This window comes from Pelophylax lessonae, assembly GCF_965119305.1.
Source record: "Pelophylax lessonae genome assembly, chromosome: 3".
Lineage (NCBI taxonomy): Eukaryota > Metazoa > Chordata > Amphibia > Anura > Ranidae > Pelophylax > Pelophylax lessonae.
In genome coordinates this window covers 335,073,980-335,100,902 of record NC_138770.1, presented here as the reverse complement: position 1 = coordinate 335,100,902, position 26,923 = coordinate 335,073,980, and the positions used below count along the sequence as shown (strand labels likewise).

Here is a 26,923-nt window from a genome sequence, read left to right as displayed (position 1 = left end):
CCGACTTAGAAGAAGGTTCCTGTACTACTTTGGGGCGACCTCGGAGCAACTTGCATAGACATTCATTATATGAAGTCCGTGCAAGTCGCGGTGCACGGGACTTCACAGGTCGCCCCCGAAGTTGGAGCGACCTAGTGTGAACCGGCACTTAGGATTATGGGGTTAGGGTTAGTGACACAGGGCACAGGTGTACTTTACCATGTTTTTCTTCTCTAGATTGCGGCTTTTTAACATCCTTTATACATTTTACAGGTTAAAAATTAAAAGGTAAACAGCTGTGATCACACAAGACAAGCACGATGTTGGAAGAAGATATGGAAGTGGCCATTAAAGTGGTGGTAGTGGGGAATGGCGCTGTTGGAAAATCAAGCATGATACAGAGATACTGCAAAGGCATATTTACAAAGGATTACAAGAAGACCATTGGAGTAGATTTTCTGGAAAGGCAAATTCAGTAAGTAAATGTTATCAGATCTATACTGTATGTCTGTCTGTATTTCTCTATTGCATATAGAAATATTATAAAGGATTGTACAGGATGGTGGGGAATGATTTACTACTAGGAAGTTAAATTTGCCATTTTGATCTCTTCAACTTTTGGTAGTTGATCTCTATAGCCGTTAAAGTGTATGTTGTTTGTATATATATATATATATATATATATATATATATATATATATAGTGCCTTGCAAAAGTATTCGCCCCCCTTAAACTTTTCGACCTTTTTTGCCACTTTTTTTTTTTTTTTGAAGAATCAACAACAAGTGGGACACAATCAGGAAGTGGAACAAAGTTTCTTGGATATTTCAAACTTTGTTATCAAATAAAAAAACTGAAAAATTGGGCGTGCAAAATTATTCAGCCCCTTTACTTTCAGTGCAGCAAACTCTCTCCAGAAGTTCATTGAGGATCTCTGAATGATCCAATGTTGACCTAAATGACTAATGATGATAAATAGAATCCACCTGTGTGTAATCAAGTCTCCGTATAAATGCACCTGCACTGTGATAGTCTCAGAGGTCCGTTTAAAGCGCAGAGCGCGTCATGAAGAACAAGGAACACACCAGGCAGGTCCAAGATACTGTTGTGGAAAAGTTTAAAGCCGGATTTGGATACAAAAAGATTTCCCAAGCTTTAAACATCCCAAGGAGCACTGTGCAAGCGATAATATTGAAATGGAAGGAGTATCAGACCACTGCAAATCTACAAAGACCTGGCCATCCCTCTAAACTTTCAGCTCGTACAAGGAGAAGACTGATCCGAGATGCAGCCAAGAGGCCCATGATCACTCTGGATGAACTGCAGAGATCTACAGCTGAGGTGGGAGACTCTGTCCATAGGACAACAATCAGTCGTATACTGCACAAATCTGGCCTTTATGGAAGAGTGGCAAGAAGAAAGCCATTTCTTAAAGATATCCATAAAAAGTGTTGTTTAAAGTTTGCCACAAGCCGCCTGGGAGACACACCAAACATGTGGAAGAAGGTGCTCTGGTCAGATGAAACCAAAATCAAACTTGTTGGCAACAATACAAAACATTATGTTTGGCGTAAAAGCAACACAGCTCATCACCCTGAACACACCATCCCCACTGTCAAACATGGTGGTGGCAGCATCATGGTTTGGGCCTGCTTTTCTTCAGCAGGGACAGGGAAGATGGTTAAAATTGATGGGAAGATGGATGGAGCCAAATACAGGACCATTCTGGAAGAAAACCTGATGGAGTCTGCAAAAGACCTGGGACTGGGACGGAGGTTTGTCTTCCAACAAGACAATGATCCAAAACATAAAGCACAATCTACAATGGAATGGTTCACAAATAAACATATCCAGGTGTTAGAATGGCCAAGTCAAAGTCCAGACCTGAATCCAATGGAGAATCTGTGGAAAGAACTGAAAACTGCTGTTCACAAACGCTCTACATCCAACCTCACTGAGCTCGAGCTGTTTTGTAAGGAGGAATGGGCAAAAATTTCAGTCTCTCGATGTGCAAAACTGATAGAGACCTACCCCAAGCGACTTACAGCTGTAATTGCAGCAAAAGGTTGCGCTACAAAGTATTAACTTAAGGGGGCTGAATAATTTTGCACGCCCAATTTTTCAGTTTTTTATTTGTTAAAGTTTGAAATATCCAATAAATTTCGTTCCACTTCATGATTTGTTAATTCTTCCAAAAAAATACAGTTTTATATCTTTGTTTGAAGCCTGAAATGTGGCAAAAGGTAGCAAAGTTCAAGGGGGCCGAATACTTTCGCAAGGCACTGTGTGTGTAATATATATAATATAGCTAGCAGATATTGCTTTGTTTTTCTACTATTTTCTTCTTTATTTGCTTATAAATAGCTGGTGATCCTGCTTTTTCCTCTTTGAATCTGCTTTATTCTGACGACATGAAGCACAGAAGCAGAGGTGTGTTTTGGTTTATTCAAATTGTGTCTCAGCTCTTACTCATTGGAGATGGAGGATGCTGTGCGGATGCAAGGCTTTCCTGAATCTCCATAGTCAGCTTACCTACCATGCCCCCTGCTTAACCCACCTGAGTTATGTGACAGCTAGACTGCGGCTGTGCTGTCAATCTGCAGCAGCTCATAGCCAGTAAACTGGAAGGGAAATTAGCCTGCTTTGCCTAATATACCTCAAAAATGTAAAACAAAAGTATTTTTTCCAAAAATGCTATTTGCTGTAATTTACCTGGCTTCTGTAGCAATTTATTCACAAATACTTTATTTACAGAAGCAAGCCAGCACAAAAAGCATTATACGTGCATACAACAGATGTCATGTTTATTGTCTATATTGTTATATGTTCAGAATATGCTGTTTTTTTTTTTACTTCTGTTGCTCTTTAATCCTAAAATGTAATTTCGGTCAAATTTTTTTGCTCTTTAACTTTTTTTTTTTTTTTTTATCCTAAAACCTTATCCTTATCCTTAGAAACCTGTTAAGGATACAATTTATAGGATAACTCTTAAAGTGATATTTTTTCAGAGCAGGGTGAGTTTGTAACCATGCAGTAACTAGTAGTGCTTGGTAAGGAAAAACAATCACCAGAAGAAAAGCTTGTTAACCACCCCCCTCCCCCACCTAGGGAATCCTGTGCACACAGCATTTGTCTTTGTGTCTGGGGTTGTTAAGTTATGATGTTGGATATCTACCCCTGCGCATCCGCCTAACTGTCCGACAACACTGGTTAAAGGAGATTTCTGACTGACCGCTCAGGGGAAGTGGGAGGGGGTATGACATGCAGTCCACACAAAGAACCCCGCTTCTCCTCCTCCAAAACTGCTATACTAAACATTGTATTTCTGTGTGGTGCTTTCTTCTCATGTGTCTCCTCCTCTCTCCTGTTTAATTTTACACTGAATGCAGACTTGCTGCCCTCCATCAGCTAATCCGTTCACGGAGCATGGAAGTTGTCCGCTTGTGTTGCGAATGATTGATTAAAGCTGGAGTAGAACCCTTTCATTAAAAAAAAAAAAAAAAAAAAAGACATTAGCATAACCCTGTCTACTACACTTGTCTGAGACAGCCTAGTGCAGTACCCAGTATCTGCTGTTGTCAGCTTGTGTTTTTTCAAATGAAAGCACTTTTCTGCAGCTGCAATCATTCACTTTAGCTGAGAGTTTTAACTTTGTGTCCGGAATAGCTGGTGACAGTTCCAGATTCTGTATGTACTGAACATAGGAGGAGAGGCATTACGGTGCAGAATGGGGAGGAGGCAGGGGCTTAGTGCTGACTGGAACTAGCCCCCCTCCCCCCCATTTAAATGCCTTTTACTTTTTGTCTTCGGTAGTGGAGCGACATCCAGAAATGAGAAAAAATAAATATTTATTTTATTGACCATCACCTGCTCAAGATTTCATGGGAACTGGATCCCCTGGGGTATTTAACAAGCTATTTCCTTGGAGGCTGCAGAGTTTTGCGGTTGATCACGCTCACTCGCATGTAATTGCTCATGCAGTGATTACATGTGAGTGATTTGAACCTGGATGCAGGCAGTCTGCGTTCAGGGCCAACCTCCCATTGCCGTCAATGGGGCTGCCTACTAGCTGCTAATCAAAGGAACCCCGCTGGGGTTCTCACATGTTATCGCTGGCAGGGTGAATTCACAAGTGTGCATGCACCCTTAGACATCAGACAGTAGCAGCACATGTAAAGGCTGCAGACAAAGTTTTAGTCAATCACAAAGAAAGTATGTGAGTAGCTAAACTACTGTAATGATTAAAGTGATATTAAAGGCTTGAGGTTTTTTGTGTTTGTGTTTTTTTTTTTTTAATGACAAACATGTCATACTTGCCTGCTTTGTGCAGTGGTTTTGCACAGAGCAGCCTGGATCTTCCTCTTCTCAGGTCCCCTGCCACTGCTCCTGGCCCCTCCCTCCTGCCGAATGCCCACAGAGCAAGCATCTTGCTGTGGGGGCTCCCGAGCCACTTCTCTGTTACCATTCTCTCACACACACAGCCCTGACTAAGCCCCGCCCCCCTCTTTCCTTATTGGCTCACTGGCTGTTTTAGCAGCGGGAGCCAATAGCTCCTACTGCTGCCTTTTAGCTAATGAGGAATGAGAGTCCTCAGAGAGCTGAGGCTCTCATGCACATCGCTAGATCGTGATGGGGCTCAGGTAAGAATTAGGGGGGGCTGCTGCACCGAGAAGGGTTTTTATTTTTACTATGCATGAAGGTAAAAAAACCTTGAGCCTTTAGAACTACTTTTTATTTTAAAGTCCTCTGTTGGATGTTTAAAAGGAAGTTTGTGTTAACATGTTGATTGCCATCTTGAAGTACTGAGTTGATGTGAACAGACTACATTATATAGACTTGATGAAAGAAGCTACATACGTGATGATCCATTTAGATTCTGTATATTATACTTGAATTTATAAAGTGAGTCATGCACATATTCAAGAGAAGTAAACTCAAAGGTTTAATTTGTACCTATAGGTAAGCCTATAATAAGGCTTTCCGATGTGTACTGTAAATATCTCCTAAACGTAAATATCTCCTAAAGTTAAACGTATGTACAATTTAGGAGATATTTACATTACATGCAGCCAATGATGTCAAAAAGCACATGCGCCCTGATGGAATGGCCACCCTTGCCATTCCTTCAGATACCTTTTTGTCGTGAATAGAGGCTCCTTCCCATACCCCCAACCGCCCCCCCCGGATGTGCCCGAATGACATCATTGCGGCTCCGGCCTGTCATACAGACGAAGACCGCGGACTCAGCAGTAGTAAACTTTTTTTTTTTTTTTTTTTTTTAATTGGTCCCCTGCAGCTACACGCCAAAATGTGCTAGTTTGCACCTCATACTAGCACATTATGACAGACTATCTGTCAAAGGAGCCCTCCTGCGCTGTGCTGTCAGTGCAGGGGTGCTTCCATAACGTGCATAAACAAATTGCTTCCTAAAACAGTTTTCTCTTACGTCCTCTGACAGACGCAGCCACTTCATAGTTTCCTCACAAATGGGTAATGCGCCCTCTACAGGAGTAGGCTAGGCAGTGAAACTTCTTAGGAAAACGTTTCACTAGGCACACCTTTTAGGGGCTGTCCCTTCAGACATTACCCCAGACACATCGTGTTTACTAATCAGTTTCTTGCTGCCTAGCTCAGGAGTAGGACCTAGGTTCCCTGCTGGGACTCCGGTCTCAGTTTTTTTTTTCTTTTCTTTGAGAAATGTTTTATTTAATTTTTTCTTTACTCACTATCGCTAGCTAGTGTTAGGAGGATCCTCCTGGTGAACTACAAGTGACAGCCGGGCTGGGGTTTCGCCCTGGATAATCTAGATCCTTTATGGTCTCCCAGCCTGGCCAATGAGCGTGAGCAGGTTGTGGTCCGCCCAGGCCTCGCCAGGTCGGTGCCCTGAGCGATGGGGTCGAGCCTGCGAAGAGCATTTTTGCCGGGACGCAACAACCTGGAACGCCCTGAGTTGCAGCGTGCCCCTCGTGGGAGGCGAGCTGTATTGGAGCAGAGCCCCACGGTCCTTGGTATGGTGAGTGATGCTACGCCCCCTGTGTCATCTGTGGGGGAGATGTGGGCCCACTCATGGGGATATCAGAGCTGCGGTCTCTGTGAGGTCCCCCTGGCCTGTCAGGATGGGTCCTGCCCTCCCTGCTCCCGCCGGGGGTGCTATAGCGGCATCTAACGCTTGGGGGGGGGGGGTGCTATGGCTAGTACCTTGTCCTAGGTAGCTCCCTGTGGGGGATTCCTGCGTTGGCCTTGTTCCCTGGGCTCCTGATTGCTGGCGCTATTTTCGGCTGCCATTTTAGGTGTGGGCAGCCAGGCTGCATCAGTGTAAGGGCAGCAGCCATTTTCTGGCCTTGTTGGGTATTTGGCGCCATTTTCGGGCGCCATCTTGAATGTGGGCAGGCCGTGCTGTATAGGCGGCAGCCATTTTCCCTGTGCTTCCCTATACTTTATTATGGCACCATGTTTTTATGGATCAGAGGGACTTTGGCCTCTAGTGATGTTTTGGTCACTTCCTCCCAGTCCAGTTTCACTTTCTGCAGACAGCATGGAGAGCGGTGGCTGATCGATTTTCTCTGTTACAGTAAGGGGGTCTTTCGTCCTTTTTGGGCACTATCCAGACACATTTGGCTTCTATCAGTTTATCTGCTAGCTAAAGGGGGACTCCAGCGGTAGCGCAGTTTAGCGGTGCGGCCCGCAATCACGGATTTAAAGAACCAATGTACATTTTTTTGTTACATTGCCAATATGGAGTCCCAGAGTGAAAATTTCCCCACTGATCTTGTTTGTGCATCCAGGTCATCCGGATCGCCTTCCCTAGCCTCTCTGTCTGCAGCTATAGAAACGTTGGCGTCCAAAGTAGATCTTGTCATATCACAAGTTGCTGTTCAAAAAAGGCTGATGCCCTCTGTCTTCTGATTCAGAGCCTGTTGTGGTTGCCACGGACACTGCACCTCCCTGATGGATCCCTGTCCTCACACCCAGATGGCGAGGAGGGTGAGTCCTTCTCCGCTGCAGTGCGGGAACGTGCTCTGGTTGAAGCACTAGTTCGCTCTGTCAGGGAGACTTTGCACATTGATGATGAGCCCACACAGTCAGGAAGGCGGATTGTCTTCGGCTCCCACAAAGCCCAGAAGTCGGGCCAAGTTTTCCCCCTGCCCCGAGGAGTTTCACGAAATCGTGAACGAGCAATGGCGGCGCGTTAAGCATGTGCTGGCAGTGCCCAAGCGTTTCCAGCGCCTTTAATTCCTTTGCAGACTCAGTTTCCAATCATTGGACAGTGTCACCTATGGTGGATCACACTGTTTTCCTGGTTGAACAAGTCCACTGTGGTGCAAGTGGGAGACTCCCCGGTGTTTTAAGGACCCGGTGGACAGGCTAATGGAATAGCTTGCCCGCCACCTACACTTGGTGGCGGGCTCACTCCTCAAGCCTGTGTTCACCTCCGTACTGGTTTCTCAGGCGGTTGCGGACTGGATTAAGGTGCTTAAAAGCAATTTGCTGGCTGAGTTGTTTCCTCCAACACTCATTGAGCTCACGGACCAGATGGCCCAGGCTGTGGCCTATCTGTGTGATGCGGCCCTGGACGAGGCTCCCCTAGTCTCCCTCGCTAGAGTATCTGCAGTGGGGATTGCCTTTCGCCTCATGGTGTGGCTGAAGAGCTGGTCGGCGGATCAGGCTTCTAAGAAGGCTGTTTCTGATCTTCCCTTTTTGGGGGAATGTCTTTTTGGTGATTCCTTGGATGAGCTAATCAAGGGTCTAACCGGGGGTAAGAGTACTCTTCTCCCCCAATCCTCGAAAGGTAAGGCGCCCAGGTAAGCGGGGACCTTCCTTCAAGGCTCACCGGGGGCCTTTTCGTGCCTCAGGGGCGCAGGTAAAAGAAGAGCCGTTCAGTGCCTCGGGAGAGGACGAGAAGGCTTTGTCGGATGAGCCTGATCCTAGCCAGTTCGGTTTAGCGGACAATTCCTCCTCTGAATGATGGGACGCCCTCACTCGATTTGTGGGTGGGGGACGTCTGCGTTGCCTTCCAGGACCCTGGGCGTCTCTGGTTCAGGACTCGTAGGTTCACGAACTGTTTCGTTCGGGGTTCAGGACCGTAATTTGGTCTCGCCCGGCAGGCAGGTTCTTTCCGCCATGTCTCCGTTTATCTCCGGATCGTTTGTGGGGTCCCTATAGGCGGTGCGGGCCCCGCTTGCGCAGGGGGTGGTGGTGCCGGCTCCTCGGCAGGAAAGTTTTCGGGGGTTTTTGTTCTCCCCTGTTCCCGGTGCCCAAGAACCCTGAGTCTTTACAGAGGCTTTGACTGGGGTGTTGACCTTGTTCCCGCACACAGGGATTGCGATTCTCTGGTATCTGGACGATTTCCTGTTGAGAGCGGGTTCTCGCCCGACCCTGTTGGGTGATCTGCCGATCACTTCCTTACCGCTCCATGTCCTGGAGCTCAGGGCGATCAAACTCTGCCTGCTCCATTGGACGACTCGACTGCTCGGTCTCCTGTTTCAGGTGCAGTCCGACGATGCAACGGCTGTGGTTTACATTGATCATCAAGGGGGCACCAGGAGTGCCCGGGCGGCCAAGGAGGTGACCGATTTTCCATCCTGCTTTATGGTCTTTGGCTTTCACGGGTTAGCTGTTGAAGGCCAGGTGTTGAGAGACAGGGGTCTCTCCGATGCAGTGATTCCTACCTTGCTGAGAGCTTGGAGGGCTACTTCATTAAGATTTATCATCGTACCTGGAAGGCATCCATTGCCTGGTGTGCGCCGCAGGGGTTGCATCCTCGCTCCTTTTCGGTGGCGAGGGTCTTGGCTTTCTTGCAGAAAGGTGTGGACCAACGTTTGGCGTTGGGCACGATCAAAGGTCAGGTGTTGGCCTTGGCCGTTTTTACTTCCAGTGTCCCTTGGCGACTAATTCCCTGATTCTCACCTTTATTTAAGGGGTGTGTCCTCTGGTTCCTCCAAGGAGATCCCCCTTGCCTCCGTGGGATCTGAATTTGATTTTGTCCGCTTTGCAACAACCTCCCTTTGAGAATATCCGAAGTCTCTCTGCCTATGTTGTCCCAGAAGGTTGCTTTTCTGGTGACTATCACCTCTGCTCGCAGAGTGTCTTGATTGGCGGCTCTGTCCTGCCGTTCGCCTTATCTGGTCGTTCATGGGGAGGATTGGTTGGGTCGCAGAACAACCTTATTTCTCCCTAAGGTGGTGTCTGCTTTCCACCTCAATGGGGATATCGTTTTGCCTTCGCTTTGTGCGAAGCCCAGGCATCCTATTGAATTTGCTTTGCATTCGCTGGATGTTGTCCGGACGATCAGGGTTTACCTGTCCGCCACGGACTCTTTTCGGAAGTCTGATTCCCTGTTTGTCCTTCCAGAGAGACCTCAAAAGGGTTCGGTTGCGTCCGCTAAAACCATTTCCAAATGGATCAGACAGACTGTTGTTCAGGCCTATTCACTTAAGGGTCAGGTTCCTACTTTCCCTGTGAGGGCACATTCTACTAAAGCGGAGTGCCTCTTGGGCTTTCCGCCATCAGGCTTCTGTGGCTCAGGTGTGTAAAGCAGCGACCTGGTCGTCCGAGCACACTTTTACAAAATTCTACTCGATTGATTTGATGGCATCCTTGGATGCTTTCCTTTGGCCTCAAAGTTTTTGCCGGCTTCCGTTAGCTGAAGAGACTTGGTAATCTCTTTGTGGGGGGAATTTTTTTGTTTTGGGGTTGGTTGAGCTCCTGTTGGCTACGTTTTTTGTTTGTTTTTTTTTTTTGTTTTTTTACTGGCCTGGATGAATCGTTGCCGTTTTTTTTTTTTTTTTTTTTTTGGTTGCGTTTCTTCCCACCCCTCATGTCTACACTGCTATGGGAGGTCCCATTTGTGAGGAAACTATGAAGTGGCTGCGTCTATCAGAGGACATAAGAGATAATAGAATTTTTGTAAGAACTTGACGTAAAATTATTTCGTCCTCTGACAGACGCAGCCCCCGCCCCTCTATTTTGGGGTTGGTTGTGTTTTCCTTCACTGCTTGCTATGCAACTGATTTGTAGGCATGATGCATCATAGTGAAAAGTTTTTCCTATGAAGTTTCACAGCCTAGCCTACTCCTGTAGAGGGCGCATTACCCATTTGTGAGGAAACTATGACTAGGCCTAACCACATGATACTGGCATTCTACTGGAGGTCGGCCATGTTTTAGGATGAAACAAACTTACACTGCTATATACTTATATGCTTTTTACTCTTGGAATTGATGTGAGTACCCTGTGTGCAGACTTCTGCAAATGTTTTAATAAAGCCTTAAAAGGATGTCTGCACAATGATATTTTTATTGTTTTCTATATTTACGAGGATCAATATATTTGTTTGGTCCATTCCATTGGGCTCTTACACCAAAGCAACTGATATTCACGCTGCCCGGTTGGATTGCACTCGCTTGCAGGTCTGATTGGATTATCTGTGATAGATGCCCGTTTCATTTGGTTCATCTTGCTTTGAATGCTGTTTATTCTAGACCGTCTGGTAAGAGGCTGCATGTTTTTTACCTTCCTGGTGGTGGATATACCGACAGCTTAATCTTCACATCAATTTGATTTCATTTCACTGGGGGATCATTTGGAATTTATAATTTCTTCTGAGTGCGGCTATTTTATTTAATTTGGTATAATTATCCTTCTCCAAGAGGACATTGTGTCAGCTGCTCACTATTTGCCCTTCTTTGGACTTTGTATTCTTTAATTATGTCTGTGTCCTAGCGCAATTATCTTTTGATTTTATATTTGCTTTAGCAATATGCTTTGGGTCATTGTCCATCTGCACTGTCAAGCGGTGTCCAATGAGTTCTGAAGCATTTGGCTGTATATGAGCAGATAATATTGCCCGAAACACTTCAGAATTCATCCTGCTACTTTTGTCAGCAGTCACATCATCAATAAATGCAAGAGAACCAGTTCCAATGGCAGCCATACATGCCCACGCCATGACACTACCACCACCATGCTTCACTGATGAGGTGGTATGCTTTGGGTCATGAGCAGTTCCTTTCCTTCTCCATACTCTTCTCTTCCCATCACTCTGGTACAAGTTGATCTTGGTCTCATCTGTCCATAGGATGTTGTTCCAGAACTGTGAAGGCTTTTTTTAGATGTTGTTTGGCTAACTCTAATCTGGCCTTCCTGTTTTTGAGGCTCACCAATTTACATCAGGCATGTCCAACCTGTGGCCCGGAACCACAGGCAATGCGGCCCACTGCCCCCTGACAAATTTTTTTTTTGCTGGGGAGGAAGGAATTCAGGTCGGGGGCACGGCCACAGCAGCTCCCAACTAATGGTAGGCAGAGGCTGCCTCAGAGGGGAGGGGGGGAGGCGAGCATGTGCAGTGTTTCTGACTCCTACCACCATGACCACTTCAAATCACTGAAGTGGCCATGGTGGTTAGAGTGTTCCTTGTCTCTCAGAAGAAGTAAACCTATGTATACTGATTCCATTTCATTTGATCAGTTGTGTTAAATTAGCGCGGGGGGCACGACAGCATTTTATTATTTATATACCTTAACTATAGTATACTGTATATTTTATATGCGGCCTAAGAAAATTTCTCTACACTCAATGTGGCCCAGAGAAGCCAAAAGGTTGGACACCCATGGTTTACATCTTGTGGTGAACACTCTGTATTCACTCTGGTGAAGTCTTCTCTTGATTGTCTACTTTGACACACATTTCCCCGAAAATAAGACAGTGTCTTATATTAATGTTTGCTCCCAAAGATGCGCTAGGTCTTATTTTCAGGGGGTGTCTTATTTTTCCATGAAGAAGAATGCAGTACACATTTATTTTTGAAAAAAAAAAATGGAAATGTATTACCTGTATACGGTACGGTAGTAGTTGTCATCACAAACCAGCATAACCAGACAAACTGTGAATCATACAGTATAAATAATTTCCTGTTACTATGGTACCATTATTTCCAAGAACGGTACAACAATCCATGGTACGTTTACTTATTTATTCAATGACAGTCATGTCGTCCTCTTCTGGAACATCATCATAACAATCCAAACTCTGAATTTCCTGGTGAATTTCTTGTGACTCCATTTTTCTTTCAGAATCAATGGACCAAATCTCTCTTGTTTAGCAATAGCACTGTCCTTAAATTAGTACTTTATGTCAAGGTAGCCTGCTCGTAGTGCATTTGCAATGCAACTGTCAGTGATTTTTTTTCTCCCATGAATTCTTCACCCAAGTCACAACCTCTTGCAGTTTAGGTTTCACAAAGTTTCCAAGCTGATTTCTCTCCATTCTATTTTCAATGTAGTCATTCATTTCCATGTGCAAATTTGTCCTTGAATGGCTTGTTGATTGCAATATCAAGAGTCCGGAGATAGGCCGTCATTCCTGCGGGAATCATTATTTGATCTACTTTTCTTTTGTGAAGAAATGTCTTCATGTCTTTAGCGCAGTGAGTGCTGGCTGCATCCCAGACTAGAAGACCTCTTTGGCTCCCTCGCATAAAAAACGGCAGCATTAAATCGACCCACTTCCTTTTATAACTGCTTGTGTGGCCCAGGCTTTTTTAGTTTCAAGAATAAAAATGCCCAAAACATGTTCAATATTTTCTTTCATGCCCTTAGAAATGATTAAAGGTGGGATTTTAGTGCCATCCAGACAAATTGCCAAAATACAGGAAACACGTGCACTTTCGTAAGCAGTGGAGGGAATGTACACTGAGGAGGCACCCCCACTGTTCAATTGTTGTTTGAGATGATTGGCCCATAAACACTGCAGTTTCATCCATAGCAATCATGTTGGAAAGATTGTATTTAGAGAAATCAGCATCATCAATAAAGGACTTGAATCCAAGTGCTCGCTTAATAACTTGAGCATCTTCCAGTCTAAACAATGTTGTAGATCTTCTTAAAGACAGTTCACTTCGCTGAAGGAAATTATCCAGCCAGTGTTGTGATGCATTGAAGTCTTCGGGGGCTATGTCAAACTGTGGTGCCATTGCAAGGGCAAATTCTTGAATCTGAGCCCTATTCACAACCAAAGCCTTTGCTCTACTGTCCACAACCCATTCACAGATCAGGTCTTCCAGCTCGGAAAATAGTGGTTGCCGACCTGATCCACACTTGCCCTTTTTAGCATTTCCCTTGTCCACTTGTTCAATGAGGTTACCATACTCTGCTCGCCATTTTCGGACCAATTGGATACTCAACATCTTTTCTTTGCAGAAAGCAGTAAGATTTTAGCCCCAAGAGTCTTCCACAATTCCCTTCTTTTACTCCACAGAGTAGCTTTTTCTTTTTGCGCTCATGTCTAGGGGTAAAACAAAAAAAAAAATGGCACTGGGGTATCAGGATGGGGGGAGGGGGAATCACTTAAAATGACACAGGGGGGATCAGAGGGGGGAATCAAAATGGCACAGTAGAATCGGAGGGGGGGATTACCATTTTAGTAACCCCCTCTGATCCTCCTGTGTCCTTTTGATTGCCCCCTCTGATCCTCCTGTGTCATTTATGGTAAGTGATCCCCCACCCCTGTGCCAGTCATCCCCCCTCCCACACCTTAATTTCCTACCTCAATCACCAGTGCTCGGTGCCCGACTGTCCACACACTGCCCCGCGCAACTCACTGTCAAGGCAGAGCGAGCAGCAGGCGGCAGTGCGGGCTCTCTGATTGTCCTGTCTGCTCCAGCTGTGCTGTGGCCTACAGTGGGCTGCGCGGCGGCGCCCACCGCTACGGTACCGGTAAGTTCGGGGGGGGCCTTATTATCGGGGATGCCTTATATTTCAGCGAGAGACAAAACTATTAGTAGGTCTTATTTTCGGGGGATGTCTTACTTTCGGGGAAACACGGTACACCTACCTCATGGATCGTTTTCTTGATCTGACCAACTGTTGTGAAGGGTGTTTTCTTCACCAGGGAAAGAATTCTTCGGTCATCCACCACAGTTTTCTGTGATCTTCCGGGTCTTTTGGTGTTGCTGAGCTCATCGGTGCGTTTTTTTCTTTTTAAGGATGTTCCAAACAGTTGATTTGGCCACACCTAATGTTTTTGCTATCTCTCTGATGGGTTTGTTTTGTTTTGTTTTTCAGCCTAATGATGGCTTGCTTCACTGATAGTGACAGCTCTTTGGATCTCATTTTGAGAGTTGACAGCAACAGATTCCAAATGCAAATAGCACACTTGAAATTAACTCTGGACCTTTTTATCTGCTCCTTGTAAATGGGATAATGAGGGAATAACACACACCTGGCCATGGAACAGCTGAGCAGCCAATTGTCCCATTACTTTTGGTCCCTTTAAAAAGTGGGAGGCACATAGCTGAAAGTCTACAGTTAAAGCACATCTTGTTTGTTTCATTTCAAATCCATTATAGAGCAAAAAAGATTTGAATTGTGTCAATGTCCCAATATTTATGGATCTGACTCTAAATCCGAGGGCCACATGACAAGTCCTGGTGGGCCGGACCTGGTCTGCGGGCCTTGTGTTTGATATATGTGGACTAGAGTTGACACCTGATTTTTGTTATCCTATAGAAACTCTGTGTTGGTCACCTCCTAGTACTTGCGTTCCCCTTTCAGGGAAATCTGATTGTAATGGCTTTTCTAGCAAGTTTCATAGCCAGTCAACATAAAATCCCTTTCATGTTGTTGTTGTTGTGTTTTTTTTTTTTTTTTCTTGCCACTAAGGCCCCTTTTCACACTAGTGCGACTTGTCCCGCAATTTTGGACCGCAAAATCACGTGACAAGTCGTTTTCCATTATTTTCAATGAGCCCCGTTCATATCAGTCGCACCGACTTCAAAGTAGTTCCTGCACTACTTTGGTACGATTTTAATGCGTTTTGAGGTATATAGCCATAGCTATTGCTATCAAAATCGCATCGCAAAATCGCGTCACATAAGTGTGAAAGGGGCCTAAATGGTTGAGCATTCCTCTAAAAATTGATGATCAGAGCAAGAAAGACAGCCATTACAAGCTGATATATGACCAACAGCATACATGGAATTATTTGCAGTCAGTTGTGATTGCTTATTATAATTATTATAATCAAGAGTTGAGAAAAGCAGAATAAAAGGAAATCTGTTTTGAAAATAATGTATGGTTTGTTATTGCTGGCCACCTTCTGCTTATTACCTGACTGTATCTAGGCATGATACCTTGAATCACTGTCACTGATCTAGAAGAAACACGCAGCTGCAACCACTAATCCTTGTATGGATTCAGGTCAGTGATCACTGGATCAGCATGACCATGCAACTAGCATTTTTAGATGACATAACCAAATGTGGCGTGTCTGTTAAAGACACACACCCACACCCTGATGGCTTTGTTTGGTCTACTTCAGGCCCTCAGCCTGTCTTTGAAAAGACAATCACATTCTCCCAGGTAACAGCCTGATCAGTGTGCCTGTTTCAAGGCCAGAATGAACACTCTCCTAGTATCTGTTCATACAGGTTTCTCCTGCAGCCATTTGTCTCCAGGGGAGATGCCTCGAACCCTATGCCTCGTACACCCGATCAGATAATCGGAAGAAAAAAACTGTTTTCGAATTGATCGCACGATAATCTGATTGTTAGTACACAGCTTTCGACAACCGATCATGACAGTTCATCCACCAATATCCGAAGGGACAAACCCAAAAACTTTTCTCGTACGATAGCCTAGCGAACGAAAATCATTTAATCAGTACAGTATGCGTTCTCTAAAAATCGATTAGATAAAGACCACGCATGATCGGAAACCAGAAAAAAACCCGGAAGGAGATGGAAGAATGTAAACAAAGTGCGAACCGTAAAACATAGGACCATAAAATCGTTTGCAGGCGATCACAATGTGTCTGAACATTCGGTCTGTATTTTTAAAATACAGCAATCATGACAATGGGGTCACACGTATATGAAATCATTTCCGATACATAGCTACGTAAACGGGAAGCTTTTCCAGAATCGTACAAAAAAAATCATATGTTTAGTATGCATTGTTTAATTCGATACTAGTATCATGCAACAAATTCGAACGATAAGTCGTCCGAATATCTGATCGTGTGTCCGAGGCATAAGTTACACAAAAGGACTTTTTGTGCGCAGCTGCACAATCCTTCGGGAACTTGTGTACAAATGTACTTCGGATTGAAGGCTTTATCCCACCCATAGCTCTATAAAGCTTCTGGGCTGCAGGATCCACAGCAGAACTTACTGAGCAGACTAAGTTTGTTTGCAGACACAAACCCACTCACCTCGTGTAAGTGAGATACAGAACTCATTGTCATGTTCAAGAAACCAGTTTGAGATGATTTGAGCTTTGTGACATGGTGCATTATCCTGCTGGAAGTAGCCATCAGAAGATGGGTACACTGTAGTCCTAACGGGATGGACATGGTCAGAAACAATACTCAGGTAGGCTGTAGCATTTAAACAATGCTCAATTGGTACTAAGGGGCCAGGGTGTGCCAAGAAAATATCCCCCCACGCCATTGCACCACCAGCCTGAATCGTTGATACAAGGCAGGATGGATCCATGCTTTCATGTACACCAAATTCTGTCCCTACTATCTAAATGTCGCAGCTGAAATTGACACTTATCAGACTAGGCAACATTTTTTCAATCTTCTATTGTCCAGTTTTGGTGAGCCTGTGCAAATTGTAGCCTCAGTTTCCTGTTCTTTGCTAACAGGAGTGGCACCCATCTGCTTCAAGGTTAGCTGTGTTGTGCGTTTAGAGATGGTATTCTGCATACCTTGGCTGTAACGAGTGGTTATTTGAGTTATTGTTGCCTTACTATCATATCGATCATCTCAAACCAGTATGGCAATTCTCCTCTGACATCAACAAGGCTGGCTATGTCATCTACACAACTGCCACTCACTGGATATTTTCAGCAGTTCCCCCCCAGTCGTCTTCCAGGACAGCCCTTGAGAGATGGAGCTCCTCCATTGCATTCTCCCACTGGACAGGAAACGCGTTGCCACTAGCTCTTTAAAAGGCGGTCCCTCAGGCACCTTGTCAGTTTTTTGTGTTTCCTCACTAGGAGGAGACCTGTTGCCTGGAGGAACCATTTTTTGAAGAGAGGGCTGTATGAGCTCCATCGCTCAAGGGCTTCCACGGTTAGCCAGACGTTCCCCTCGCCATGTTCATTTCAGGAGCAGATTTCTGGCCTCCGGGTTCCCTCTGCAAGGGTTTGGATTACCCCCCTTTCTCCAGTGCCCAGTGAGGGAGAGGGCAGTGATAGCCACGCATTGGTGGCATCAACCCTGGGGGAGGCCTAGGCATCCTTGCTGCAGGACGCCACAAACCGTAAGACGCCGGGCGTCATTTTCAGGGGATGTGAGGTCATCACTGCATGCCGGAGGTTGTGGTTCCAGGCCTCCAGGTGCAGAGAGCAAGGGGAGGGCCCAGCCGGTGTCTTAAAGGCACGACAGCATGGCCTTAAGGCACCAGTTCCAGGGAGCGGAGGAACATTAGGGAGGCAAGCACTGGCTTATCACAGGTAGGCTGGCAGTGGCCAGAACCATATTTCCTGTGTATACTTTTTTGGATTAGTGGAAGTGGTTGGGCTTTACAGGGGGAGCGTTGAAGATCCTGGGGGAATCTTTTAGCAGCTATTTGGGCACCTTGAGCTTGGGCACTGTGGAGGGATCAGTCAGGGGGTCTTTTATTAAACAGATTCCCCTTTTTTCCCTTGTTTTTTTTTTTTTTTTTTTCTCCCTGTCCTCTCTCAGGGGTCTTCTAAAGCAACTACTAAGACTGACAAGAAAAAAATGTCTTTCCTGTGCTGCAAGGCTTTCGTCTTGCTATACTAAAACCTTATGCCCCACATGCATCTCAGTAAAAACTTCTCCATTTTCAAAATTTCTCTGCTCCTTTTTTAAAAAAATCTGTGGGGTGATCTAAAGAGGGCTATGCACAGGGGATGCCCTCGCAATCTGGCAGATATTGGAGTGTTTTGCAAAGAAGAGTGGGCAAATATTCCCAAGTCAAGATGTGCCATGCTACTATTATAGGCTCATACCCAAAAAAACTGAGTGCTGTAATAAAATCAAAAGGTGCTTCAACAAAGTATTAGTTTAAGGGTGTACACACTTATGCAACCATATTATTTTACCTATTTAATTTTTTTTTAAATTCCCTCCACCTAAAAGATTTCACTTTTGTTGTTCAACTGAGATGTACAGTTTATAGGTCACATAAAAGGTGGACTTATCTTTGTCATTTTTTTTCACATCACAGAAACCTGACTTTTTAAACAGGTGTGTAGACTTTTTATATCCAGTGTGTGTATGGATGTGTGTGTAATAAATAAATAAATAAATAAATAAATATATATATTTTTTTTTTTTTTGGGGGGGGGGGGGGCAGTTTAGGATATTACTCTAAAAAGTTTACCAATTTAATATGTACTTGCCTACTTTTCTTTCTCTAATATATTCTTCAGAGCTGTTTTGCAAGGTCCAGTTTTATGATAACAGAAAAAAAAAAAAGTTTCCCCCATGGCACACAGAATAAGAGAAATGGCCAGAAGTACTCAAGGCCACTTGGGGCTATCTTGTCCACCTGCTTTTGAACAGGGGAATCGTTTTCTAACAATTGGAATACTGATTCTGTAGATAATGAATACACAACCTTTTGATTGGCAGTATAATAAAGTGATTGTAAAGTTTATTTTTATAGAAAAAAAAAAGAAACAAAAACAAACCTGTTTTATACTTACCTGCTCTGTTGCAGTGGGTTTACACAGGGCAGCCTGGGTCTCTCTTTTGTGATCCAGGCCCCTCCCTCCTGTTCAGTGCCCCCACATCAAGCAGCTTGCTATGGGGCCACCCAAGCCGAGTCACAGCTCCCTGTGTGCATTCAGACATGGAGCCCAGCCCCTCTCTCCCGATTGGCTAGCTGACTTTAACAACAGTGGCAGCCAGTTTTCTGCATGGAGGTGAATATTGCCTCTGTGTCTGTTTCCGTAGTTCCGGTTTCCTTCCACAACCCTACTGTGTCAAAATGACTTAGTGGGGATTTTCGACTGTAGGATATTACAGGGCAGAGTCTGGACTGTACTCTACAGGGTGGAGCAGGATTTTTCAGTGCTATATAAATGAAAAGCGAAATTTTGCAATGTTCCCCATCCGTATCACCAATAACTGCCAAAATAATATATATATTTTTTTTTATTGTACAGGACTCCGAAGCCATATTGTGTATAGAAGCTAATGTGCTTCACTGTACGGGCTCATTCACACTACTGCATTGGTCTGGGTTTAAGAGCCGGTTCACACTGAGGCGATCCGTGAAGTCGCGGCGCACAGCGCGCACTGCGACCTCGGAGCAACATGCACGGACTTCATATCATTGAAGTCAATGCAGGTCACTCCAGGTCGCCCCAAAGTAGTACAGGACCCTTTTTCTAAGTCGGAGCGACTTGTGTCGCTCCTATTAGAACGGGTCCTGTGCTAATCTATGGCAGGCGACTTGTCAGGCAACCAAGTCACCTGACAAGTCGCCCCAGTGTGAACCGGCTCTTAGAGCTGCTGTAAAACATAGGTCAACACAAGGAAACCTATAAATAAATAAAAACAAAAAATGTCCTGTCCAGAGTCCTGTTCACGCTACAACGCTGGGTTGACCTGCTTTGTGTTAAAATGCAACATGTATGCATTTTAACGCAACGCAGTCAACACGTGTAAAATGCAGGTCGACGCAATGCAGTTAAAGCGGAGTTCCGGGCACAGAAACCATTTTTCAACAAACATACCCCCGAGACAGTCAGGGCTAGTACATTCCACAATGGATAGCCTCTGATCTGTCCCGGTTCGCACTTGCCTACAAGAAGAAATACTCACTTTTAAAATTTCCTCTTCCGCGTCTTCTTGTCCCAGAATGCGCCTGCACCGGCCCCTCTCGTCACTTCCGGTGCGGCGCCGCATTCCTCCACAGCTTCTGGGCATGCCCAGAAGCTGTTTAGCAGGGAATGCGGCGTCGCCCCGGAAGTGACGAGCGGGGCCGGTGCCGTTGCATTGATTCCTGGGAGCGATGACGTTCAGCTCCCAGGAATCATCGCAAGACAAGAAGTGACGGCAGGGCCGCGGCTCAGAGGGAGGAAGTACACTGAGGTGAGTATTTTCAATCTACAATTACAAGGTGAGTGAAAAAAAAAATGCCTAACTATCCAATTCCTTTTCAGGTGAAGGAGACCAAGCGGATGGGCAACAAAAAAAAAAGGTAGATTTTGTGCCCGGACCTCCGCTTTAAAGAAAATTTGCTCTCTGATTTATTTTGAGACCCACAGGATGTAATGACTCAGGAAATCCTGCAAAATGCATTGCATTTTACTGCGCAGTAAAACACGCATCCAGGCATGTCAATGCACGCATCAGTCAAGTCCACCTGTATTTAAACTGGCAAAAAATGGATGAAAATGTACATGCATTTTATCATGTCAGTGTGAATTCAACCTAAATCTATGGAGTGACCTGGGAAAGCTCATCAGAGAGCCTTGTCAGGATAAATTCATTACTTTCCTCCTTTTAACTTTAATAATTGTACAAGTAAGCTAAAGTGTTTATTTTTGTTTGATAAAAAAAAAAAAAAACAAGTTGGAAGACAAAATTGGAAACTGAGAATTTTTTTTTTTTTTTTTTTAAGTTAACTTGTGTTTTTTCATCCTGTAGGATAAATGAGGAAGATGTTCGGCTTATGCTGTGGGACACAGCTGGACAAGAAGAATTTGATGCAATTACTAAAGCATACTATCGAGGTTAGAACAAATGTTGTATCTTGTATATATCATCAAGTCAAATTTATTCCACGTTCTAAAACAAATGTAACTTTTATTTTCCTGCTGTAAAGCTTGGTTGTATTGTTTTCATGCTGGGCTGTTTTTATGAAATCATTTGGTAAAAAGCAAATGGTGGCCATGCTAGCTTGATTTGTTAAAATCCTCACCTTCTAAGGCCTCATGCACAGTAGGCAAATGCTTATACAGGCATTTGGAGGTTTTTTTTCTTTCAGCCTGTATTAGAAACTCTGCCTAGCCTATGTGTCATGCACATTTGGGCGTTTACAGGCATATTTGTAGAGAAGCGTTTACAGGCTTAAAAACAAGCCATCATTAGTGCATGTTTAAGAGGAGCTTTCGGGCAGAAAAAACTATTCACGCTCCTAAACGTGCCATTTAGGTGCATCAAGCATGCTCAAGTACATTTTTTTTTTTTTTTTCTAGTGTTTTGGTGAAAACTATTATAAATTTATAAATGCAAAGCGTGTACAATATGCTCCATCGGACCTTTTTTTTATCTTTCTAGGCTGGTATTTTATCTGCTGCCTAGTGTGCATGGAACCTAATGCATACTGATAATCCCAAAAACCATGCACCATCCACCACTATGCAAGGGCTCCAAGCACATGTGCTTACTGATATTTGCATACGGTTGCTTGGGGTTACATTCACCATGGAGCAGACCTTCTGCAGCTCTTTAAACCTTCTTGTGAAGATTTCAATCTTTTATAGGTAAACTCACAAATTCACAGGATTAAGCTCCGGCGGCGGAGTGAAATGTGTTGGGAGCATTGCTTGGTTGGAGTCTGGGCTGAGGCTGTCCTTTCACATATGCACAGCGTCTTGCAGCATTGTGCGGCACATGGGACTTTTTTTTTCTTTTGTCTGTTGGAGCTTGGATGAGCTCTGTCTGCCAACACTCCAAGCAGTATACTACTGGAGGGGATCCAGCTGGAGTTTTGAGCCGCACCCCTCATTTGTTGTCTTCCTTCCTTCCATGGCCTGTTCATTTTTCATATACTGTAAGCTGTTTACTCTTTTGTCTGTATTGCTAAACAGGGTTTGGAAATACAGGATTGAGTAGAGCTGTTTAGTAAATGGGGAAAGCAATTAGAAAATAGCATTTTAAGTTGAGGATGCTTCATATTTAAAACATGCTTTTAATTTGACTAACCAGACAGAATAAAAGCCTTTCAGAATCTTCTAAAAGTGATGCGTTTTTTATTGATGGAGTGGTGGAATCATAATAGTGCTGGGTGTATTTCACTATTTCAGGAAAAGATAGAGTTGGAGCATGCAGCCACTGAAGTCTGAAATGTTCACTCATTTTGGTCCATGACTCTCTAGATAGACCAACTCCTTTCTATAAAAAGTAAAAAATGGCAGACTTTATTTTTAATCACACAGATTCCCTTTAAATATACATTTGGATTGCTCTTTGTTTATGCAGAACATCATGACAAAGGAGCAGTTTCTTTTTTTTATTAAATAGTATGTAAGATCAACAAGTGAAATGGAACAAGACTGTTCAAACTCAATTCTACTGGGATCTTACATGGCAGGCTTTAAGGGTACATGTTTGTGTTAAGAAGACATTGCAGAAGCAAAGTAACTCCTAATGATACAGCTAGATCACAAGAGACCCTATCTGGTTTTCTGTAGGGAAATAATAATTATTACTAAACATGAATCATTTTAACGAGTGGAAACAACGTGAGTAATAGTTTACTTAGGAGAACAAATCCAACTAAGCCTAAACACAAATTTTTAATAATACCGTTTTTATAAAAATGTTATAATTGTGCATGTTCAATAGACCTTTATGGTGTAGTATTTTCGGCACAGGACAAGGTTTTCTTCTGCATGTAATAAGGACAGCAGAATAACAAGTCTCCAGTGAACATGCATTTTTAGTCCTCCTATCTCATCTAATCTTCTGATCTAACAGACCACTCTTTTCTCTTTGATAAATGAATAAGTATGAATAAGTGAATAAGTACACGGGATGTTTTTAAAAGTCTTTTGAACGCTGGAATTTAATAGAAGTTTAAAACGTCCGTTGTGTCGCGTTTGCAGCCGCGTTTAGCGGGCCTTTAGCTGGCGTTTGCGCTCAGATCCGTTTTTAGAGGTCAAAAAATCATTCCCCTTTAAAATGGAAAAACGCAAGCGCTAAATCGCGTTCGGTTGCGTTTTGCGTTTGAAACGCCGGTAAACACATGTTCTGAACATCCTGAACGCAAATAATTGCTTTCCAAAAAAACGACACTGAACTCAACTGCCTCTAAATGACTGTAAATGACCCAGTGTACATGGACAGATAAGATAACCTAGATGAGGGTTCAGGGGCTTCTGAAAAAAACGCCCAACTGCTCCAAAACGTCCGTTTTACAAGTAGCAGTGTACATGAGGCCTAATAGTTTATCGAACTGGTATTCATGTATGAGGAAAAACTATACCTAGTTTCCATTCCCCTATGTACTTTAACCACTCCAAGACCGGACACTTTGAGCCTCTTCCTGCCCAGGCCAGTTTTCAGCACTATCAGCCAGAGTTTGCATTTTTTTTTTTTTTTTTTTTTGCAAAATCTGATGTAGAATTTTGAGGTAGGTAGATTTTGTCATTGCTGGTGCTGCCAGCTGCAAACTCCCTCAGCCCTCATCTCCATCAACAGGGTCTTCAGACTCTTGAGATAGACATGGCCACCACAGACGCAGACCACCCTGAGGGGTCGGTGCCATCGCATTTTGACGGTGAAGACCTTTCCTCATCAGCCGCCCTGCGGGAACGCGCTTTGATGGAAGCTGTGGTAGTTTCAGTGCGGGAAACGTTAAAATTGGCTGCTGAACCATAGTGCCAGGTACGCAGGTGTCTTTTGGCTCCCGCACATCCCATAAATCGGGCAAGGTGTTCCCTTGTCCAAAATTGTTTCATACTATTGTAGGTGAACAATGGCGGCGCATTAAGCACATGTTAGTGGTGCTTAAGCGTTTTGCACGCTGTTACCCCTTTGTGGAGGCAGTGTCCACTATGTGGACTGTACCACCAAAAGGGGATCCCCCGGTGTCCAGGTTGAACAAAGCGACTCTGGTACCGGTGGAAGAGTCTCCAACTTTTGCGGACCCCGTGGATAGATGGGTGGAATCCTTGTCCCGCCATTTACATGTGGTAGCAGGTCACATATTAAGACCACCCATTCCGTAGCAGTCTGAGCTACAAAGGTAAAGTTACTTAAAGGTAACTTTGAAGCTGAACGGCTTCCCTCTGCGGTGTTGGAACTACTGAACCAGTTAGCTCAAGCCTTGTTGTTCATGTCTGATACGCCCCTGGATTCAGCCCCAGGGCGTCGGCAGTGGGGATTGCTATTAGGCGCATGGTGTGGCTAAAAACTGGTCGGCGGACCAAGCTTCTAAAGCCTTGACTGATCTTTCCTTCTCAGGGGAGAGGCCGTTTGGATCCTCTCTTTATCAAAGAAGTCACGGGGGGTAAGAGTACTCATCTCCCCCAATCCTATAAGGGCAAGGCGCCACGTCCTAGGCGGGGGCCTTCCTTTAATGCTCATAAACGTCTTTTCTCTTACGTCCTCCGACAGTCGCCGCCTCTTCATATTCGTCACTAATGGGTTATTGACCTTTGCTCCGTAGGAGTAGCTAGGCAACAGAATATATTAATATCAAAGCTTTTAGCATATCCCACCCCCAGGGGGTGGTCCCCTCAGTCAATACCTCCCTGCTTCCTGCATTTCCAACTCAGTTTCTAATGCCTAGCTCAGGAGTAGGTTGGGCTGTTCCTGTGCTGGGGCTCTTAGTCTCAGCTTCTTTTCTCTTTTTGATTTTATTTGGAGTTTTTTTTTTTTTCTCTTTCTTTTACCTAGCTGTTTATTTTCAGCGTTAGTTAGCTTCTTCTGATGAAGATGATCGTGCTGGGTCTCAGTCTGGCCACCCTGGATCCCAGGGCTCAGGGCCAGGGGCTTCCCAGCCTGCCATCGAGCGTTCAGCTTAGGTTTTACCCTGGCACATTGAACGACCCATCCCTGTTCGCTGCAGGGATGCTATCGGTGAGGTGGCTACCTCACTGGACGCCATTGCGGTTTCGCACCGCAGTTCCACTGCGTCATGCTTGCGACACTCCCTGTCCTCAGTGCAGCGGTTTGGTCGCTGGAGCAGGCTCCCCACGCCATCCGGACTGGTAAGTATAACTCTATGTGGGGACCTGTCTATTTGGGTGTCAGTCTGGGACTGTGTGACCCTGCATGTCTGTGTGGCTGCTGTGCTCCCTGTCAGTTCCTGTGTGGAGACTTGCTGCCTTTCTGTGGGCTGTGAAGGGGGGGGCTCTCCCGCTCTGCTGGGTGTCAGCATGAAGCAGTCAGATTTTGGGCATGCTGTGCTGTGATCGCTTTTTTTTTGCGGCAAAATCATGGTGGCCGTTCCTGTGTGGTATTGCACGGCGTTTTGGCGCCAAACGCTGCCATTTTGGCGGCGATCGATCAGGCCACATGTCAGCGCCATTTTTATTTGCCCAAGGAATCCTCAGCCGAGCAGCCATGTTTGTGTAGCCTTGCATAGGCTTCATAGGGGCGGTCAGTCTTGCATCACTTCCTTTTGCTCTGGGACAGCGATCGGTGGCAGCAGCCTGTGTGATCTCTCCAGGTTTTTATCTTCCCATTTTTCCTGTATTCCTTGCCCAGTTTCTTGTCCCTGTGGGGGTCGGTGTATTCAGTGGGTGCGGTGGGCTACGCTCGCCGCGATCTTAAAGGGGCAGTACCCCTTTTTTCCTAATATTACTGGGGCATGGATTCTCAGGATTGCAAGTTTCCTCCCGCCTTGGTGGGGGGCCAAGGGGCTGCTGCTTCCCCTGAGGGGGCTGATCTGGCTACTATTGTGGCAAATTTGGCTGCTCAGGTGCAGATGCTGGTGGCTGATCGATCCACAAAACGGCCCAGGGTGTCTATTTCCTCTGATTCAGAGGGCGATGGGGCTGCTATGGCTGGAGTGCCCTTCTCAGGGTCTCACTCATCCCTTGACCTTGTGGGGTCTGAGGGGGAGGCTGAGGTGGAAGGGGTTGATAATTCTCCCCCTGGCTCGTCTGAAGAGCTTGCACTCATGGATGAGTTGGTTGCTTCTATCAAGCAAACGCTGCATTTGCAGGATGAACCATGTCCTCCTGTTTTGATGTCCTCTTATAGGGCCAAAAAGGAAACGCAAAACATCGCAGGTTTTTCCTTGCTCTACGGAATTTCAGCGCGCGGTTGATGAGAAATGGCGCAATTTAAAAAAGCCTTTTGCTGTGCCGAGTAGGTTCAAGCTGCGTTATCCCTTTACACCCGCCACTGATGAGCGTTGGTGTGTGCCGCCTCAGGTGGATCACGCGGTGGCGATTTTGAATAAATCAACTGCGATCTCTGCTGAGGATACCCCGGTGTTCCGGGACCCTACGGACAGGAGATTGGAATCTCTGGCCCGTCATTCTTATACGGTTGCTGGCTCTATGCTGAAGCCTATTTTTGCTTCCATTATGGCAGCCTAGGCTATTGCGGATTGGCCGCAGGTGCTCAGGCGCACCCTGGTGACTGACTCTGCCCCGCCGACAACTTTGGTGGATCGGATTCATCAGGGTGTCATGTATTTGTGTGATGCGGACTTAGATATGGTCCCTTTGGCTGCGCGTCTTTCTAGTGTGGCGGTATTGAACCATTGCCTGATATGGCTGAAATGTTGGTCTGTTGACCAATCTTCCCGCAAGACTTTGGCTAATTTGCCCTACGCGGGATCGTGCCTTTTTGGCGAATCTTTGGATACTCTGATAAAGGGTATTTCTGGGGGTAAGAGCGCTCTCTTGCCCCAATCTCACAAGAATAAGTTTGCTCGGTTTTCTTCAACCCTGGCTGGACCGCATTCGGGACAGATGAGTTCAGGAAATCGTTCGATCTGGATACAAGATCGAGTTTCTCTCTCGGCCGGTGGGCAGATTTTTCCCCTCAAACCTTCAGCTGACTCCGGAGCGCTTGCAGGATCTGCATCTGGCGGTGCGGGGCCCAGGGAGTGGTGGTTCCGGTGCCTCATCGGGACAGATTTCGGGGGTTCTATTCCAATCTATTCACTGTGCCCATAAAGGAGGGCAAGGTACGTCCGATTCTGGACTTAAAAGCTCTGAACCGCTTTGTGCGGGTTCGCAAGTTCCGCATGGAATCCCTGCGATCAGTGGTGGCTGCC

General features: G+C 45.2%; 1 protein-coding gene across 1 annotated transcript in view; it reads left to right on the top strand.

The window, feature by feature from the left end:
* The first annotated feature begins 268 nt into the window (after window positions 1-268).
* RAB23 (RAB23, member RAS oncogene family) overlaps window positions 269-26,923 on the top strand; it is a 60,607-nt gene continuing 33,952 nt past the window's right edge. Inside the window, exons 1-2 of the mRNA XM_082252445.1 lie at window positions 269-454; window positions 20,608-20,693. Of these exons, the coding sequence (XP_082108571.1) occupies window positions 300-454; window positions 20,608-20,693 (241 nt within the window). The 5' untranslated portion in view covers window positions 269-299. The remainder of the gene's footprint in view (window positions 455-20,607; window positions 20,694-26,923) is intronic.